At 47.8% G+C, this 20,640-nt stretch overlaps 1 protein-coding gene across 9 annotated transcripts in view; it reads left to right on the top strand.

Moving 5' to 3' along the window:
• Positions 1–20,640, top strand: part of PAK6 (p21 (RAC1) activated kinase 6) — a 45,770-nt gene that overhangs the window by 18,155 nt on the left and 6,975 nt on the right. For 8 of the 9 annotated variants that reach the window (XM_066187087.1, XM_066187080.1, XM_066187086.1 and 5 more), the window contains 7 exons: positions 7,318–7,526; positions 11,416–11,997; positions 15,204–15,695; positions 15,933–16,066; positions 18,695–18,821; positions 19,011–19,136; positions 19,813–19,947. In XM_066187087.1, coding sequence (XP_066043184.1) covers positions 7,323–7,526; positions 11,416–11,997; positions 15,204–15,695; positions 15,933–16,066; positions 18,695–18,821; positions 19,011–19,136; positions 19,813–19,947 — 1,800 coding nt within the window. In that variant the 5' untranslated portion in view covers positions 7,318–7,322. Of the gene's footprint in view, positions 1–7,317; positions 7,527–11,415; positions 11,998–15,203; positions 15,696–15,932; positions 16,067–18,694; positions 18,822–19,010; positions 19,948–20,640 lie in introns of those variants that run through there. The other variant, XM_066187088.1, reaches the window with a different exon arrangement.

Here is a 20,640-nt window from a genome sequence, read left to right as displayed (position 1 = left end):
GTAGCTGTAGCCAATAGCAGTCATTTATCTCATGTTAGGAGTGCACCTCAGGTTTTAACACACAGAGGGCCGTGTGAACACTCACAGCCGTGGCAAACAGAGCAGGATAACCGATATTCCCTGGGAGAAGACTTGTCTGTTGTGATTTAAATTTGCATCTCAGTGTTGGCAGCAGTGAGCCAGGAAGGCACTGAGAGTCAGGCAGGTTGTGGGGTTTAAGCGAATCTGTCCCTCCATGTTTTGGGGGGCACTGCCTGGGCTGCAGTTTTCCCATTAGTTATCCTGCAGGGATAACACAAGCAAACTGCCTTGCAGGCTGCTGACAGCAATTAAATATATTTGTATCTCTCTCTGGGAGAACATGATGAGCTTAACTAGGGGCCGAGATTGTCTAGTGTTGGCCGGAAGGAAGTTTAACTCTTGCATCTCCAGACTCTGGTGATCTGGGGAACTGCTGGAGTGTCTCTGTCAGCCCTTTGCTGTGCTGCTGGAGTGAGTACGGTGGTCACCGGTGCCTCTGCTGGGACAGGTCTGCTTACGGGAATTCGGCCCTGCTCCCTGAGCGTGCGACTTCCTGCACGCAGTAAAATCCGTGCTGTGTCCATTGCAGCATGGGAGCTGCAGCTTCCCTCCTGTAACCCCGCGTGCCAGAGGCAGCTGGATCTGTGAGCCGTGCAAGAGCGCGCTCAACTTCCAGGGCTCACATGGAGCCGCAGGATGTGGTGCCCAGTGTTGCAGCCCAATGCCTTGGCTCCTTCCCCTGCCATGTGACCCCACATGCCAGATGTGGCCCCTTGGCTTGTCCCAATGTAACCTCTCGTCTGATACGTAAGATGTTGCTATTCATGTGAATTTTTGGAGACAGGACCTTAAACGTTCCTATTCTAATCTTGATGGTACTTTTATGCTGATTTTGAATGGATCTGTCACACAAGACAGTGCAGAGTGAAGCCCTGAATCTGTCAAGCTCGGTCTTGAATCTCTGTGGTGCTTTGGATTAACAGCAAAATACAGCAATTTGTTTTTAACCCTGATGCATCCTTCACGACAAAATAATGTCAGGAAATCCATGTGGAGCAATGCAGCTGCCCTTTGGATCAGGAAGGGGTGTAGGTGTGAGATGAGTGTCAGAAGGGCAGCACAGCATGGTTTGGTATAGCCAGAACAGGACACAAGCCACACGAATCACGTAAAAGGCGAGGGAAAAGGGTCAGGGTTGTTGTGGCTTTGGTCTCAGCCTGGTGACCTGCAGCACATGTCCCGCTGGCTCTGCGTGCCAAGGACACGATGAGTGAGCCGCCTTCCCCGGTGCTGCAGCAGTGTTTGGTGGCTGTACCCTCTCACACACTGAGCCCAGGTGGGAAGGGCTGGTCTTGTAATGAAGGCACTGGACTGCAGCTGAGGTTTGGGTGTGATTTCCGTCAGTGCTGCTGCGTGCTGGTGTCCAGATCAGACCCGTGGTCAGAGTGTGTCTTGGCCTCTGCGCCCGTGTTTTCTCCCTGTGGAAGCCAGGGTGTGTTGGGCCTGGATCTGGCCTTGATGTAAAGTTAAAAAGCAGCCAGGAGACATACCCGGGAGATGTTGTAGATCTGCTAATCTAGACATAGGTGGGAAGAAACTGGGCTAGTAATTTTTTTTTTCTGTCTCATCTGCAAATGAGGATAATAATTCCCTTTCCTCACCTTTCCTGTGTTTAGATGAGACCTCTAGAGGGTGGGGCCAGACTTCAGAGACAGACACAATGGGCACAATGGGATGGTGACTTCAGCTGGGATTTCTAGGGGACTGTAAATAGTGGAGAACTTTGTTATTTGTCAAGGGATAAAGCCCATTAGCATTTGGGACATGCCTGTGCTGGTTTTGGAAAGTTCAAGAGGTCTTTTCTTTGCGAGTGCTTTTATATAGGTGCCAGAATGAGTCTGGTATGGTATAGCTAAAACACATCTAAAAGTATGTAACCCAGCAGCGTCCCAAACAAGCTGAGCAAATAGGCGTTCACTGGGTTTTAGGTTTTAGTCCTAGTTTATGAGCAAGGAAATGGAGCAGGGGAGAGAGAGGCAGCACCAAAGCCTTCAGAAGCCTTCAAACCCCGCTCAGTGGAGGCAGGCAAAAAATGTCAAGCCAGTCGGGCTGTTCTTCTCATTCCTCAGAAATAAACCCACCAATGTAACAAATATGTCTCTCCCTAAGCCTATTTCTAATGTAATATTAATCTGTGCTCTCATGTGAGTTTGGGCAGGATTTAGAGCATCACATCAGTTTGCTGTGCTGTTGCTTTGCTCCAACACGCAGCCTTGCCATGGGGGGCTGGTGAGGGAGAAAGGAAAGGACTTGAAATGAGGAAAGGGATAGCACAGCAAGGAAATACCCACTCTTTCTTTAGGAGGAATAGAAGTACTTCAACCAGTATTTCTAAAACTAAAATTGCAGACAAATGTGGAAGGCGTCAGGGCGGTGCTCATGGATCCTGTTTTGGATTTTGGACCGTTTGGCTTTTCTTTCTCCCTTTCACTGACCCTTGTTGCCATTCCTTGCTGCGTGAAGTCACATTTGGGTTTGTCAGCTCTTCAGGGACCTAACCTGTCATTTCCCTTTGTTTGCAAACTGCTATGATCATTTATGGCTTGTGATAAATAATAAGAGTGTTGGAAACCTCAGGAAGGCAAACACGAGTATTTTAGAAGGTATGGGATGCAGTGAAATTCCACGCGTGCGTATTCACACGTACATTTGTGTGAACACATGCATATGACATGCATGGATAATGGCCTAGTTAACCTGTAATCCATTTCAAATGCAGCACATGACAGCGACCTGAGTAGCAGAGTATGGAAATACATTTTTCCTTTTAATTGGTGGGTTCTCTGGGATCTCCACCTTCCTACTGCAAACTCAATCTGCATATTGCAGTTCCTCAGGTCTTGTAGGAAGAGTTCTTCTCTCCCTCTCCTCTTGGAGCTGGCCAGAGCAGTTAGGCAGATCAGCTGTGGGAGGACTTGGAAATGATGGGAATGGCTTTCCTGAGCCCAGGGACCAAGCGTTATCTCTCGTCCGGGGCAGCAGGAATGTAGGGAGCTGCGTCCAGATCTGCGATAGCGACGCAATGAGCCGATGAGCGAGTTCAGCGCTGCAGCAAGGAGGGGGAGGGAGAGCTTATTTTTAACTGGAAACTGCACAAGTGAGACTGAAGTAGCTCTGTGCTGCCGTGCTATCATCAAGTGCATGTGTGAGCGAGGGAGGGTATGAGCCCGGGTCCGTGCGGCGCGGTGTCCTGGTGGAACGTGTGGCTGGACGTGAGCAGGGTGGAGGCAGGTCGGGTGAACGGGCAGTGCACGCTGCTGCCTTTGTCTGGGCGTTGGAACGAGCCACTCCTGATAACATTTATCTACTTTTTCTTTTTTTTTTTTTTTTTTCCTCCGGGTGATGTTGCTTCTTTTCTGTGCCCCCCTCCTCGGACTGCCGGTCTCCCACCCATTCCTCTTCTCCTTAGTAACTCTCGTTCCCCTTCCATCCTTAATCTTCCCACCCCTTCCTCTCATCTGAGGCTGACCCCTCTCTCTTCTTGCCCCTCCTTCCCAGTTGATCCCTCCCCCTGCTCTGGATCTGCTGGCTGTGGGATTTTTTTCTCGTGCTCACTGGCAGATGTGACAGCTTTTGGAACTGTATCATCCAGGAACAGCTATATCTGGAGTTGAAAAACCCTAACGTGGTTTCCCAGGCAGCAGGAATGGATCGCTGAGAGAATTTCAATCTCCGACTGCTTTTGTCTTGTGGTAGTGACTTTTATTATTTATGTTTGTGACATTTCTTACAGTACAGTTGTCAGCACTGAATGAAAGACTAAAGTCTGGTAGATTATTATAAAATCAGTGTCACGGTATTTGTGTTGTTATATTAAAGGGATGCTGTCTATGTTTAAATACAGGTTAGGCTTGATTTACAAAATCTTGTATGCTTAAAATGTTCTTATGAATTTCTCACTGACTTAGAAAAGGCCTGGTTTTATGTGTTTTATTTAACAATAAACAATCTTTAGCTGGGTATCGGAGATACAAGTAAATAGGTCTTGCATGAAAACCACAAAGTGAAAGGAGACTGGTTAAATACAGACCTCCTCAGTGAGATGCAAAACCTACCAAGATTATTAGAATTCATTGAATTTCAAATAACTATTTTTAGTGTATGTATTTCATTTGATCCTAATGCAGTTTACCTTTAAACCACCTGTCTGATCTCTTTATAATCAGGGATTGATGCTGACCATACAATTCAAATGCTATTGGCTGCCCAGGGGTGTGTTGTATTTGGAGCTGATTACATTTTGTTGTTTTTAAGCTGTCTGTTTTAAGCTAATAAGGTAGATGCCGTGCCAGCCGGTTGCTTAAAACTGACCACGAACTCAGCAGGTGCTCCTTTCTGGGTTTTGGAAGCATGCTTTTGGCTATGGGATCCAGGTGTAGTCCACGTGTCGATTGTCAGGGATAGGGATTTTATGTAAATATACAAATGTAGTGTTGTGCTTATGCTTCTGCAAACTGAGATGGTGAAATAGAGCCACTGCTCTGGTTGGGGCCAGAACATCACCTGGGCTTTAAAATTTTGCATTTTGAAGCACTTAAGCTAGAATCATTCTCCTTACGGGGAAATACCTGATGGGTTCAGAAAACCATGGATGCTACAAGTGCTAATGATTGTGGCATTTGCAAGACCCTGTTTTACAGGACCCTTTGCCACATGAAGCGCTTAAAAGAGCAAACTTGAGACTTTCTGCTGTGCCCTGGGTATCCTCTCATTACGAAGCAGTGGGAGTAGGAGCAGAGGAGGTACTGGTTGAAATAGTAAGATCCCTGGGATTGCTGTGGCTGGGTCAAGGTGGATCAAGGAGCTGTCACAATTCACATGTAGTCAAGGATTCAGAACTGAACCACTTGCTGTAATGCTACAGGGATACTCCCTGCTTTCCTGGGAGGCTCTGAAGCTCCTCAGCAGCTCCAGCTGTTGGTTTGAGCACTACTAACACCACAAGCTATTAGAGTATCTTTCCTTCCTGGGATTGTCTGCACATTTTTTTCCCATAAAGAATTGCCCTCTGAGTTTAGTCTTGATTATTAGTTAATAAGCAGCACCTTAGGGGCCTGAGAAATGACTCACCGTGTTTGGGGAGCTGCAATACAGACCAGGAGCACAGACACCCTTCTCATAAGCTCTCCATTAAGATGAATTTGGGTTTGAGCTTCTTCTAAGCAAAGATTATTCTGGCTGCAAAATCTCTTCTAGGCAGAGCAGTTGCTTCCAGCCTCTTTTCTAAGTGCTTTCTTGTTTGTTTGGGGTTTGTTGTTTGTTTGGGTGGCCTGGTTTGTTTGTTTCCTTGCCTTTTGTTTTCTTTTTCGCCTGTGAGGTATCTCCAGTGGGCTGTCACAACGGGCAGTGAGTGTGAAATTGGTGTTTCACCACGGATGGATTGCGTGACTGGGGCTTAGGTGGGGCAAAGGTCCTTCTCTGCCACACAGACACTTCCTATCCCTGTGACTTCAGGATCATGGAAACCAAACTGGAAGCCACTGTGTATTGGATTTTCAAGACCCCAGTCTAGCACCACAGGGAGCAAAGTCATTGTTCAGCTGGTGGCTGCACTTTGCTCCCTAAACAAGTTTAGAGTGGGACAGCCTGGAAAATGTTTGACATAGTTTTCACTGTGATGTGCTGATTTTGGAGACTGGTGTCCTCTAGGAGTGTGTTCATGTCTACTACACAGCGGGTTATCTCTCTCTGCGGTCTGTCTCTCTGACCCTTGTAAATATTTATTCAGCACAAATAGTTGGAGGCTGAGGTCCTGTACAGGGGAAGAGTGCTACAAAGTTGAAGATTAAGTGGCAAAAATCCTCAGCCTGATGTCAGGGGAGAGATAGCATTCATGGCTGTAAGCAGTGTTACTGAGACTCAACTGCCAATAGTAACCTTGTCTGTGGAAAAGCAAGAACATATAAATGTTATTTTCGTTTACTGGCGGATGTTAATTGCTTAAAAAAAAAAAACCAAACTGTGCAGCTTTTTCCCAAAGCAGTGAATAGAGTCATAGAACATTTCAGGGGAGAAGGGACCTTGAGAGGTGCAGCCCAAGCCCCCAGCTCAAGGCAGGGTCAGCTTGGAGGGTCAGGCTGGATTACTCAGGGCTTTGGCTTTGAGAGCAAACCCCTGAGCATGGAGCCCGCCCAGCCTGTCTGGGCAGGCTGCTCCAATGTTGGGCTCTCCTGGTCACAGGAAAGTTTTTCCTTCTACGTCGTTGGGACCACTCCTGTTTTGATTTATGCCTGTCTGTCTCTCACTCCCACCACTCCCCACTGTGAAAAAACCTGGCTCTCCACAGAAAATCTCTTTACCTCACCCTGTCTTCCTTGTCTGGTTTTTGTGGAGAGGTTGTGTCAATCCACTGCAGTCCTCCAGCTTTCCCACCTCTTGACTGCATGCAGAACTCCAGTTCTTCCTTTCCCTTCATATCTTCCTGATTTCAGAAAGGTCCAATCTCTTAGCTTTCTATCTAAGTATCTTTTTTTGGTTAAAAACTCTTAATTCTGATTTTGAAGTCTCCTGTGTTTGGGTGTATTTCAGTGTTAGGTGCTTCTGGTGTGTTGCACTTGCACTGGCTGTTCACACAAGCTGTCTCTCTCAGCCCCCAAGGGAAAAGAATCTTAGTTTTTAATTTTAGCTTCTTCAGCTACCTGCTGACAGAGTTTGATTTCCACCTACCACCTCCTCTCTCCCTCCTGAGCCCTATGTCTAAGCAAGAAAAACAGAGATCCAGAGTCAGTCTCAGGCAGCTCTTCCTCAGGCAACAGCCCTGCTGTCTTTAAATGGGAACCGAATGGATATTACTTGGAGTAAGCAGGGAGAACACAACCTGAGACCTCTTTGTAGCCACCTTAAATTTCAGGCTTGTGGTGTCTGACTGGCTGGACTCCAAGGCCACTTAATGTAGGTGCAAGCAGGTAAAATACAAATATGTATCTCTTAATTACTTTGTAAATCATTTTGTCAGCCATTATGAATTTGTAGAAATAAAGGAAGTCACTGGAAATCTCACCTGAGCCATGAACCTGCAAGGTGGCCTTGGGCAAAATCATCGCTCTCTGGGGGCCTGTTTCCTCATCTGTAAAGGCAGGTGATCAACTCCTGATAGAAGTGCTTTTTACTGGGAAAAGTTCTCAATACAGCATAATTAACCTGTAGAATTGATAGATTCTGATTAGATACCTGATCTGACTGCTCAGGCACTTCAGCCCTAGACAGGCAGTGATGATGTTGCCTTCTCCCCTCCAGGCACCATGTTCCGTAAGAAGAAGAAGAAACGCCCGGAGATCTCGGCCCCGCAGAACTTTGAGCACCGTGTCCACACCTCCTTTGACCCAAAGGAGGGCAAATTTGTGGGCCTGCCACCTCAATGGCAGAATATTCTGGACACGCTGAGGCGCCCCAAGCCGGTGGTAGACCCTTCGAGGATCACGAGGATGCAGCTCCAGCCTATGAAGGTAAGGGAGGGAGACAGATCTTTCCTGTTCCTCCAAGCTGAGGCACTGTTCCTGGTGCCCTCTAAATGGGACTAAGGGTGGTATATGTGTGGGATTCAGTGGGCAGCAGGCTTTGATAGCCCAGGGTTGATAGTAACTTCATCAGGAATAAGGACAGTGGGATCCTGACCTGTTGCTGTCAGTGTTGAAATAACCAGCTGGCTGCCTGTCACAGTGACGGGGACCTGTGAAAGCTCCTGTGGTAGCTGGCAGGACCCGGGATGCATTCAGCTGTTGTACAGGGAAGCCAAGGGAAGAATTTGTGGAGAGACCTGTTTTAGCAAGTTTGTGATTCTCCAGGGTAGAGCAAATTCGGCTAGTAATTAAGTTGCCAGGGAAGCCTAAGTGGGAGAGAGAGCCCTGTAGCACTGCCTTGCTTTTCATGGACAAGTGAGGACAATAAGGACTAAACTAGGGTCTGGACTAAAATGGTTGATAAACCAGCATTTTAGTGGAAAGTGGGACATAGTGATGGGACAACGTCCTTCAGCGAGGAAAAAGAAGTGATTCCTGTAGATGGGTGTGTTTAGATGGCTGCTGGTACTGGCATCTGGAGAAACAGGCTGTGGGAAAAGGCAACTTTGTGGTGACCTCACAGGAAAGGAAATGGAAGGTGGCGACAGAAATACTGTGCTTAAAGTCTTGCTTGCTTGGAGGAAGTTTTTGTTCCCAGTTAAAAAAAAAAAAAAAAAAAAACAAACCAAAACCTTCAGGGGCCTAAAATCTGAAAGGTGCATTGTAAAACAGAGATGTTGATACTTGGGTTCTAGGAGGGATATAAGAAAGATTTGGCTATCTGATGAATATATTTCGCTTTTTGCGTACAGATGCTTAAAACACGGGGACTAAAGGAGACTATGTTTGATTTAATGTAAGCTTTAGTACATAATCAAACCTGCAAATGAGATGGCCCACCAAGAGAAGAATGCTGGTTTATAAAAGAAAAACTCGCTTAGGAAGAATAGGTTAAAAAAAGGCAGAAGGTATTTCCTGGTGTCCTGAATGTGCTTTGAGGTTCAAAATGTAGTAGAGGATAGGAGCACAATCCAGAGGAGAGATAAAATGTGTAATAAGAGACCAACTTGGTTAGATCAGGAGCTCTGTAATGAGCTTAAACTGCAGGAGGATTGCTCAGAAGGGTGGAAACTAGGTCAAGTTATAAAGGGCAAAGAGAAAAGAAATTCGTGTAGGAGCAAAACTGGAAGGCCAAGGCACAAAAAGAGATGTTATTCTCAAAGAGCATAAAGGGCACTAAGGACGCATCATGAGTGCACTGAGGAGGAGGATGAAGGAAAGAATTCGTTCATTCTTGGTTTTGGAAGAAAGTTAACAGATGACACCGAGAATTCCTAAGTGTTTAATGATTTTTCTCTGGTCTTCATTAAGTGTGATCAGTGAGCTGACAATTAGCGTGAGCATGGAGGAATGAGAATGCAGGCCGGAATAAGAAAAGAACAGGAACAGAAATGAGACTTAGCTAAGAAGTTGCGTATTTTCAAGTCAGCTGGGCCTAATGAAATTCAAGGAATTGCAGATCAGTCAGAATAATTTCTATCCCCAGAAAGAGACTGGAACAAATAAGCAAGTAATCTATTTGCAGCCACTTCCAAGGAGATAGCAGGGTAATAGCTGGCAGCCAGTATGGATTTATCAAGAAAATAATCATGTCAAGCAACCTGATTTTCATTAACCACAGGGTGGGGGGCTTTGGGTAAGGGAGAAGTGATATCACTCCCCTGTATCTTGGCTTCAGTGAGGTTCTGGACACTGCAACGACGGAGTTTCCAGAGCAAACCAAGTTTCCTCAAGTATTAGGCAATGGATGCTCACAAAATAATGTTGAGCCATCACTGTTGAAACAGAAATGTGTGTGAAGAGATTTCCTGGAGTTTGCCCTGAGCCTTATGCTGGCCAGAACTTTCATGTCTGACTTACTAAACCCACGGGTGGTAAAAGCTGAAAGGAGATGCAAATCCTTCAGAGAACAAGGAAAGAATACCCAACAGGCTTTAAAAACTAAAGGATCATCTTAAACTATCGCTGTTTTTCCCAGTAATTCCAAATGCAAATACTCTCATAGACTGCATAACAAAGTTGACTGTTTCTGGTAAACTCCATTTGAATTAATTACTGTTCAATTATACCAATCAATTCGGTGGGGTGGGGTTTTTTTTGGTGTTTTGTTTTGTTTTTCCAAGTGCTAGTTGGCCAAGCCCTCGTATATAGTCCTGGATTCAATTATCAGAGTAGTTCCTGGGTTTGTGTGTAGCTTATAAAAAGGTGTTTTTCTTGTTTTAATTTCTCAGTTTTGGTCAGTAAGGCATATGAGCTACGTAAGAGCACTCCATATAAGATATGGCTCAAATTTGGATGTTTCCTCGTAAATCTGATGCAGTCCTTAAACACAGCAGCAAAGCAAGATTAACTCCCATCTTCCTTGTCTGCTGGGGTTAGGTCTGACTTCATGGGAGTGACCTGAGTCTGATTCTAGGGAGTTTTAGCCAGAAGGGGAGAAGAGCGCTGCAGTGGAATTTCTGGAGAGGCCGTAGTGTGTTGTTGGAGACTTCTAATTTTGAGAATACCGACATCTTTCCGGAATGACTTTAGTCCATTTTGGACAATAAGTTCATGTCCCCAGCACACTGTTCCACGGCAGTGGCTGGGCTGTGGAGGAAGAGGGGGTGTGTGTGTGGTGAGAGAGTAGGAGTAAAGACCAGAATTTCCAGCTGCAGCTAGTGTGTGCGCCATGGAGTGAGCTGAGTTGTCCTTTCTTCACCTTGTTGAACAAAAATCTTCTGTTCTGCCTTTCATCCTCCGATGCTGAGCTAACCAGGTGCTCGTTTGTGCACTGTGGTGGTGTTCTGGTGAAATTACTGGAGCTACTGTGTTGCACCAGCTAAGTATTAGTCTCAGTGTAATTAATTCAGCATGTTTAGGAGATCCCTGGAGCTCAGTTAGCAAACAGGAGATTGCTGTCACTCCAGGGAAGGACTTTCCTCAGGCAGAGGTTCATGAAAGTGTAGGAGTGATCCTGTGCTGCGAATTTCTGTGGAGAAATGAAAAACATTTTGGTTCCCAGCACTGGAAAAGCTTCTGTAAGCTTTTCAGTTCCAGAAAAAACCAAGGTGGGACACTACATAATATACCAACAGCTTCAAGTGTCCTACTTGTACAGAGCTGGTGCCTGTTTGGATGGAAGCCTTGTTCTTCAGCGTTTGCTTACAAGGCAGTTGTGAGCTGCTGTGACCCTTTGTTCATCATTTTTAATTATAATAGCTTGGCAGAGCAGAGCAGGGAGGCAGAGTTGGAACAGCACGGTCTGCACTGGTCAGGACTGGGATGTATTAGCAGAAATTGTAGAGAGGCAGACTGAGGGACACTGATTTCAGTGCTATTGAGAGCTCTTCAGGGAGAGAAGAACCTTGTGTTGGCACAGCAGAGGTGAGTTTTGCAAATCGAGCTTGCAGCATGCTGGGACTTCTGAGAGCTAATATTTCAGGAGCTTGGTGAGTGCATTAGTGATGTAGTGTCACACAGTTTCAGCACAAGAAAGCCAGGAGTGTTGAAATATCCCAGTTTTGCTCTAGTATTGTCTTTTAGAATGTGAGCACAACAGCAGAATTGACCGTTCTGGCTGACAGCACTGCTGCTCCGACAGCAGGATGTAACCCAAGGACTCTCTTTTTCCCTCAGTAAAGGACGGTGAAACAAGAGACAAAAATTGGTAATTTTTCCTGAATTCCTCGAGTCGTCTTTGGCTATATGTGCAAAATCTAGCCTTTGGCAAGATAAACTGAGCCTTGATTCTTACAACTCTGACCTCATTTCTCACCTTCCCTGTGTTTCCCAGACTGTGGTGCGGGGCAGCACCGTGGAAGTGGAAGGCTACATCTCTGGGTTGCTCAATGACATCCAGAAGCTCTCTGCCATCAGCTCGAACACTCTGAGGGGCAGGAGCCCCACCAGCAGGAGGAGAGCGCAGTCCCTTGGGCTCCTGGGCGATGAGAGACCCCCGGACATGTACCTTCAGAGTCCTGAAGGAGACTGGGCAGACAAGTATGGGAACTACCTCAACTGCAACGGTGGGTCCAAGGTGGCCCGGAGGCAGACCATGTGGCCGGATTACAAATCCCGCCTGGAAGGGCAGGCCCATCCCAACGGGATGGTGACCAAAGCCCAGTCCCTGGGGCCGTCAGAGTTCCAGGGCACCGATGGCAGCTGCCTGCAGCACGTGTCCGCCGTGCCGGGGGACAGCGAGGCCGTGAAGAGCCCGGAGGAGGGCTGGCTCCAGCGGCAGCCCAACGCCCGGCCCTCGGGAGAGGGCAGCCCCAACTCCAAATCACGGGAGAACAGCCTGAAGAGGAGGCTCTTGCGCAGCGTGTTCCCCTCCTCCAGCACCTCAAACAAGCCGGGTCCTCCCCTGCAGATCAAGGTAAGAGTTATTCACCGGGCTGCGATGTTGACTTTACGCTTCCGGAGGTTGCATATGCAGCCAATTTCATTGCAAACATCGGGCAACCATCTGTTCTTGTTATGATTAATGTTGGGATCAAAATAGTCCTGGGCAGGGGAAATGTGTGGTCCGCCTGAGCTTGATGAGCTGCTGCAAGGCACAGCTCAGGATGGCGGCCAGATCTCCAGCAGAAGGTTTGGCGGAGCTGCAGGACCGTGGGCTGGGAAGGAAGAGGGGTCTTAGTCATTACCTTCTGTGAGGTAAAGGCGTAACTGCAGTGCCGTTCTGCTGGCACCAAATAGCCTTTGCCATTTGGGAAATTGCCACGATTTGCATTAGCGCTGCGTTCTTCTGCCTGCACAAGCCAGCTCTACCTCGGGAGAGCGGTGTTGGTTATAGCTGTGCCTGCCAGGCCACTACAGCAGCAGGGTTTGCGTGAGCGCCCACGGTGCTGTCACACAGGAAGTCGGCCTGTTGGGTTTTGGAAAGGGTGGGACAGCTCATAGCCGCAGCTCCCCCAGGAAAGCCGTCCTGAATGAATGACTCATTTCTTGTTAAACTGGAGAAAATCTCTGGTTCCTGGTACTGGATAGGAAATGCAGCCATTCCTTCTTTCCCATTTTGGGCTGACTCTGCAGCCGTCTTCTTTGCACGGCTTGTCTGGTGGCTTCAAAGCTGGTGCTGGGCTGGGCTGGTTCCCAACAGCTGTGAAATGCCTGAACTGGGAGGACGATGACAGGAACACCATCCAAAACGGCCTGACTGCTCTGCAGGGTGTTGTAGGGAGGGCATGTCTCCAGTCCAGCTTCTTGCAGTTTGCATGAGGATCCAGGCTCAAGGCTTTGGGCACAGCGGGTTTCCTTTCCAAGGGAGAGGGTTTTGAAGGAATGCAGTCCTTGTGTAACGCAAACTGCACCGGTTGCTGTCTCAGTGACGCTGGGCTGATGTACGCTGCTTTGAGGCCTGTCCCCTGAGTAGCTAGTCCTGGCCACTTCTGTCTTCCCCAGAGAGAGTGTCTTTGCTGTGCTCAGCACTTCCAGGAGCAGGACCGGCAGTTACCAGCCAAGTGGGTGTGCTTGGGAGTGTTTGAACTCCAGCTGTTTGTCAGAGGAGAGGGGTAGGGAAGACCTTGAAGACCAATCTAGCTCCCTACTCCAGTGTGGGATCTGTGCCATCCCTGGTGTTTGGCTATCTAACAAGTTCTTACCAGAACATCTGAGGACAGTTGGTGGTGCAAACCTGGGTCTCCTGCTCTGATGGAGCCGCTGATGTGTGAGAAATGTGTAATTGCAGATGAAAGGAGCAGGGATATAACTGAATCGTGGAATCCCAGACTGGTTTGGGTTGGTAGAGACCTCAGCGTCCATCGGGTCCCACCCCCTGCTCTGGGCCGGGGCACCTTCCACTAGACCAGGCTGCTCCAACCTGGTCTTGACCGTGTCCAGAGATGGAGCATCCACCTCTGGGGTGGGATCCCCAGGCTGGGTTGCTAACTGAAATGGGAAGGTGGTGCCTTGAAAAGCACCATGGGAAGTTTGAGTGCATCTTCATTATGAAGGGAAGGAGTGGGAGAACCGGTGACACCTCAAAATGTCCCAAGACAGAAAACATGTACACGGGGACTATCAGATTACAGGATAGGAAATAAGACTTGCACATGCCTAAGCAAACCTGTGTGAGCTTGCATGCGTGTTGTGTGCCCTTCTGCGTGCTCTGCGTTATGTAAAACGTGGGGTTTTTTTCTCTCTCCTGAGACAAAACAAGATTTGGGAAATAAATTCTGTGTTGCTGTGAGCATGCCAGCACAGGACTGCAGGGGTGGAGCTGATGTACATGGAGGAAGGAACTCCTGACAGGCAGTTGTGTTTGCGCTGTGCCCTGATGCTGATAAATCATGTCTTCCAGGCCCTCTCTGTGTGTGAGGCTTATGCAGATTCTGCTCTTGACAAAAATCCTTGATTAAAACCCAAAGTGCATAGAATTAAATCCTACACAATTATTCCCTGGCTGAGACAGGGAGAATGAGTGCTCTTGTAAAAAATTCTCGATTGGCAGTTTCCAGTTCCCATGCCCATATTATTAACTTTATTAATAATCTCTCTGAATTGTGAGAGGGAAAAAGCTTTTTGCTTTGAAGTTTCTATTTTGCCCTATAATACAAATGATGGGTTTGCTTTTTCTGAAGTTGCTTCTTTGACAGATCTACTATTACTTTGCATATATTTATATACACGTAATATGTATATTTTACATATACATATGTACGTATACAATTTATGTTGTACCCCACCTGCTAAATGTTGTTGAATTTTAATTAATCAGCATTTCCAGGGTGAGCATTAGCACGACAGTATTTATCCTTGCTGGCATGGGAATGCATATCCTGAAGCCACATTCCCACAGGCAGTGATCTTACTACATCTCCTGCACTGAACAGGGTTGGGCCTGCTTGTCATTTGAGTGGGAGGTCTCGAAAAACCTTGAGCATTGCTAATCCAAAATCACTCTAGGTCGGTTTGAAGCCAGTGAGGTGGCAGGTGGCTCTGTGTAGCTGGAGTCTCAGGTTGGCTGCCTCCAGCTGGCCTGGTGCTTTTTCCAAAGTAAAGAACTAATTCCATGCCTGATCGACAGGAATGCTCTGCAGGTACCAGTAGAAAGTGCAGAGAGTGTTTTCAGTAGGCAGAGTGTAATTACCCAAAGGGAATTAGGCCAAGACATCAAAGTGATTTACAGCCTTGGCATGAATCCCCTCTCCTTTTGTACAAAGGAAGATCAGAGGCACAGAGGGATAAAGGATTTTCAAATTCTCTGCAGCACAGGTTGCCCCTGAGTTTTGGTGGCAAAGTTGGAATGCTTTTTAGCAGCTGGGTTTTTTTCCTGTGGGTTTTGTGTCTTGGTGGTATTTTTAAAGCATGTTCCCTTTAAACTGCCTCAGTTTGGAGGCCACAAAAGCGTAGCACCCATTCCCTAAGGGATTCTTGAAGATCTGCATCTAAGGAGATCTTCATCGAAGCCATGTGTTGGGCAGACCTGGAGACAAGAACCTGAAGCTCTTGGCTCCAGTCTGCTCCAGGGTGTGCTGGGGCAGAGTGGGATGACACAGAACTGATTCCTCATGTCTCTCTGCTCGTTGATCCAACCATCACTCTTTTTGTCTCTCACTTTCCTCTTTGTTATTCTTGAAGCCTAACGCTTTCTTCAAGCCCCAGCAGTGGGGATCCCCCCACAGCCCTGCAGCCAAAGCCCAGTCTCTCCCCCCAGACCAACCTGCCTCCGAGTTCCCCAGGATGATCTCCGAAGCTGGGACCCCCCAGAAGTCCCCAACCGCAGAGAAGGCAGTGGCAGTGCCACCAGGCCGGCCCTCCCCAGCAGGGTCCCCCAGGAACCGGCAGACCCAGACCAGTTCCAGCAACCTCCACCTGCCCCAGGACTCTGCTGGGAAGGGGCAGCCAACCGGCGAGGACCCTGTGGTTGTGACTCACGAGCAGTTCAAAGCAGCCCTCAGGATGGTTGTGGACCAGGGAGATCCCAGGACGTTGCTGGAGAATTACATCAAGATCGGGGAAGGCTCCACCGGAATCGTGTGCATCGCTCGGGAGAAGCACTCGGGGCGCCAGGTGGCCGTGAAAATGATGGATCTGAGGAAGCAGCAGCGCCGGGAGCTCCTCTTCAATGAGGTGAGTGTGATGAAGACGGGGGTTCCACTGTCCACGTTGGAACAATCAGCGTGGCAGAAGGAAGGGAAGAGCAGGAGCATCTTCCTTTTAGTAGCACGATGCTCGTACCAAGAACAGCTATTGCCGGGGGGGATGGAGGCTCTGCGCTACGGTCGCAGGGCTGCGTGTACTCCGTTAGAAAAGATGAAGTGCGGCGAGAGATTTTGTGGTGGTCACTTGTCCACTGTGGTTTTGCAGGTGGTGATAATGAGGGACTATCAGCACGTCAACGTCGTGGAGATGTACAAGAGCTACCTCGTGGGAGAGGAGCTCTGGGTGCTGATGGAGTTCCTGCAGGGAGGAGCCCTCACAGACATCGTGTCTCAGATCAGGTACAAAGCAAAATCCCAGACATCAATATGGGAGAGCAAGAACAGCACAGCGGGGATTTCTGGGACAAATGGGTTCCCTCAGAGATCTTGCGTTTGCAGTGCCCTGAAACCAATACAGTTTGTAACGGTTATCCATTCTGAAAATGTGATAATAGCTCTGATGTAGAGGGGACTCATTTAAAGTACTGAGCCCTTTTGATATCCACTAGTCATCCCCTCGATGACCTTCCCTGTAAAATACAGTACTCATGAAAAGTATTGTTTACTATGTCTGTTGAATCCTGGCCAGGAACTTCATTGAATAAGTATTAAAGAGAGTGCAGAAATAGTTTTCAGGTGTGCAACCTTACCCACAAACTCAACCTCTCTAACTCCTCTGGAGATGTGCAACAGAGCCTTAAGATCTGGGCTCCTTCTCAAATTTCATTGCCTAAAGATAGCAACTCCTGGACACCCTCCTAAATTTGTTTCCTTATCTGCATTGCCTCATATTCAACAGCGCCCAAAGCATTTCTGCAGGGCAAAGAAGTTGTTCTCAGACGGCCTCTGGGCCGTCTCAGAAGGTGTTCTGATGATGCAGTTATGGTGATCGTGTCTTACCCACGACTCTGGAGCACCCTCCTCCTGCGAGGCTGGAGGCTGGGGCAGGGAGTGCCAGTGGAAAGACTGACCAGGCCTGCAGGATGAGAGTTTCTTTTTGGAGGATTCAGGGTCTTAACTGGATTACAGTTAGGCACTACTGCTAGCACTGATGATTGTATTCAGTGTTTTTTTAAATTACAGTATATCTTTAGTTCACATGCATGCTTGGCCTAGGTCCTCTGGTGGGTTTAAGGTGTGTATCTTCCTCTGTTGGGTTTTGTGTTTTGGAAGCACAATTTTGAGAGGCATCAAGAGCCACATTGTCCTCTGTAGCCTCCGCAACCCCAGCTGGAAGGAGTGCCCTGGAGACACCTGGGCAGGCCCTTCCAGAGCCGAGTTCAGAGGCATCTCAGGGTCTGCAAGCCAACGTTTAATCCTGAGGAGTGCTGAGTTTCAGCTTACAGGGCCACTGAAACTCTTGAAGCTCTTGGCTGTTACTGAATTACAGATAAGAAGTGATGAAGAGGTCTGTGAAGGGCCTGTGTATTTATATCCACCAGTGAGACCTCAGCCTAGATTTGTTTTAAGAAGCTTCCTTTGAACCTGTTAATGAATGCTTTTTTTTTTCCTCATGATGGAAGCAGGATCTGTTATAACCACAACATTTATCAGAAGTAAGCTGCAAACCTTTATCAGTTTTTCCCCGGGAAGGAAAATACCATCATTGCAGTCATTAAACTTTTGCTGAGGGGGATAAGTGATTTACATCTCCAGGAGCGAGGTAATCCTCCTGTAATCTGTTTTACACTACACAGTCACTTGACCGAAACCAAATTCCATACGTGACGGGGTGAAAGTGCACCTCCTGTGATCTTCTGGAACCACAGGGCTTTCAGGTGGATCAGCTCAGGCACTATGAAACGAAAAGCACTGCTCCTAAAAACACGGGGTTCTGTGCTGGGAAGCCCCCCAGGTAGCCTTTAATCCCTCTCCCGTTCCAGGTTAAGTGATACAGGCAGAAGTAGCCCCCTGACACCCTCCAGATTTAGTTGCCATCAGTGTGGCACAGGGCAGCTGCAACCTTGTAGCTGTCCTGCTTTGGAAGGGTAAGGTGTGGGGTGCCGAACAAGCAGCACGAGTGTAGATTTCTCAGCTGATGGTGTAGGAATTGTTACGGGTTTAGAAAGTGCTGGTTCACTGCACAGTTCTGCCTTCCGAGTGCTCTCTTCTCCTTAGGCTCACTTGCAGACCCAAATTTGAGGATGTTTCATTTCTCTTTCCTCAACCGGGGGTTGTTGGGAACAACTGCTGGAGGCAGGCTGAGAATCCACAGCAGTCAAATCGAGTACTTGAGCTGTTTTTTGAAATAATTTACTTCTAACATTGCTCTGTGTAAACGTGCAGAGCTGTCACTGTCCCCAGGTACAGGAGAGAATTTTCTACCATTTTCACTCGATTGTGAAGGGTTTTGTATTGCTGTTCTGAACAGCAACAGCTTCTAAAGAGGGGGTTCTTGGGGCTCATATTCCATGTGCTGACAGTGGTAGAAGTCAGTGCTGTCTTCCCTGTGCTGCCTTTCGTTAGGTGTGAGTGTACCCCAAGTGCGTGCAGGAAACACCTAAAGGATCTCTGGATTCGCTGTCAAGTGATGCATTTGGATGTTTTGTGGATACAGTTGCACAATAAGCCTTGTGAATAATGTCTTTATTGCATTTGCTTTAAAAAAAAGAAAAAGCTGTCTCACCAGTTACCGCAGCACCTTGGCATCAGGCAGTGCTGCTGCCCGTCAGAGCTGCTTGAAACAGCATCTTGCAGAATGAACTTCGGTACAGAATTCAAAGTGCAATTTCTGTATTAAACCTATGAAAACTTAAACTTGTCAACCATCCAGTAAAAGATGTTTTCCTCAGTAACAGACATGGAAGAACGGTGTAGGTGAGGCGGTAATTGTCGTAGGGATCCAAAGTGTCCGTGCTTTAACCCCCTGTGCCCCTGTGGAGGAGCACTGTGCTGCGCACGGTTCAAGTCCCCTGTCTCTAATCGCAGGCTGAACGAGGAGCAGATTGCCACAGTGTGCGAGTCGGTGCTGCAGGCTCTGTCCTATCTCCACTCTCAGGGGGTCATTCACCGAGACATCAAGAGCGACTCCATTCTTCTGACGTTGGATGGCAGGGTGTGTTTCCTCGGACAAATTGTTTCCTGTCTTCTGCTGCTGCAGCTTCTGTCTCTTATTTCCTTTCTGTTCCCAATCCCTTGTTTTCCTGTCCTCCTCTTACTCTCTTTGTCATCTTTGTCTGTAGCGTTTCCCTCTGTGTTGTTTAAGGCTTATTTTTAAGGTTGGTTGCTTTTTTTCTTTGTACAGGTCAAACTTTCTGATTTTGGCTTCTGTGCTCAGATCAGTAAAGATGTACCTAAAAGAAAATCCCTGGTAGGTACTCCTTATTGGATGGCTCCAGAAGTCATTGCAAGGATACCATACACCACCGAGGTAAGGGACCGCCTCCCCAAGAGCAGGAGAGCAAGTAATATTCTGAAGTGTCAGAAGGAAAATAACTCTTGGCTTTTCTAGGAAGTCTCTGGATTCTATTTAGAAAATAAACCCAGCTATGACTGCAGCTTTGATGGTGATGACATCAATATTTCCTAAATCAGTAGAAAACCAGATTGTTCTGCTTCTAGGAACAAGGCATCAACTTGTTCTATTCTTACACCTAAAGCTTGGCCTAGACTTGTAGCTGCTGTGGACAGATGAGAGCAAGGAGCAGCCTGTGACACGATAGGGATCAGTCAATCAGTTCCATAAAGGAGTTGGGGGGGAGATGTGAGCTCTGAGAGGCTCGTGTCAGGGAAAGCAGACATGGGAGCTCTGGAGTTCTGGGCAGGTGGCAGCAAACTGACTAGTTTTGTTTACCAGCCAGCCAGGTGTGGTACAAGCAGTTACTTGCACACTTTTACATGTTGCAACACCAGCATGGCTCAGTCCTGGGTGCAAAATTGAGCTCTGTTAAACTCCTGAAAGGAGCCCAAAAGCATTGAGGGCTTCAGCGTTGGACTTTCTTGGTCCCGTTTGTCACGGGTGGGGTGTTTGTGGTCTTTGTGCGAGCAACAGAACAAGGGCCTGCTCCTCTGGAGCGTGTGTATTGATGTGACATTGTGTCCCACAGGTGGATATCTGGTCCCTGGGCATCATGGTGATAGAGATGGTAGATGGAGAACCCCCGTACTTCAGCGATTCTCCAGTCCAGGCAATGAAGAGACTCCGGGACAGCCCTCCTCCCAAACTGAAGAACTTCCACAGGGTGAGCATGCTGCCAAACACTTGTAAAGCTGATGGTTATCATGGGCAGGCGTCTGTATCAGCTGTTCCCGGTACAGCTGGCTGTGGCAGTGGTCTTGCTAGGACGTGTTTCTTGGGGATCAGTTTTGGCCACGGGGTCTTAATGGCTGCAGGCTGCTGCTGACAGCTGGTGGCTGCTTTGGGGAACAGCCCCGGCAGTGTGAGGGCTCCTGGGAATGTGCAGAGTGCAGGTCAGAGCTGATTCAGGTGGACCCAGCAGTTCCCAGCTTGCTGATGTTGATTGAGTGGCGTATCTTCCAAGGAAGGGAACAGGAGGGGCCCTGCTCTTGGGAGTTTCCAGCTTCATGGCTTTCAGGACTACAAAGGCTGCATTATGGTCAGAGCAGGAGAGCTCAGGACAGATCCAAAAAGTCTTGGAGACGCTGCAGCAGCTCAAAGATGAACTTGGCTCCATGGTTTCTTAGGAAAAAGGAGCAGTGACATAAGAAATAGTGATCACCTTTCGGTGTCTGCATAAAGCAGTCTTCCTTTCATTCCATGCCCAGCCTCTGAGATCAAACAGCTTCTGCAGCATCCCGAGCTACCCAGCCTTTCCAATTAATCAGAGCATCTGCAGCTGCTAAAACTGAATTATTTAAGAGAGTAGACTGCTGAACTAACAGCACACACTCCAACATCAACAGCTGTTCTTTCC

Source organism: Chamaea fasciata, unplaced genomic scaffold, assembly GCF_029207755.1.
Source record: "Chamaea fasciata isolate MVZ Bird 193981 ecotype frontalis unplaced genomic scaffold, bChaFas1.0.hap1 SCAF_7, whole genome shotgun sequence".
Lineage (NCBI taxonomy): Eukaryota > Metazoa > Chordata > Aves > Passeriformes > Sylviidae > Chamaea > Chamaea fasciata.
Note: the sequence above shows the minus strand (reverse complement) of the source record. Positions and strands in the feature narration are given on the sequence as shown.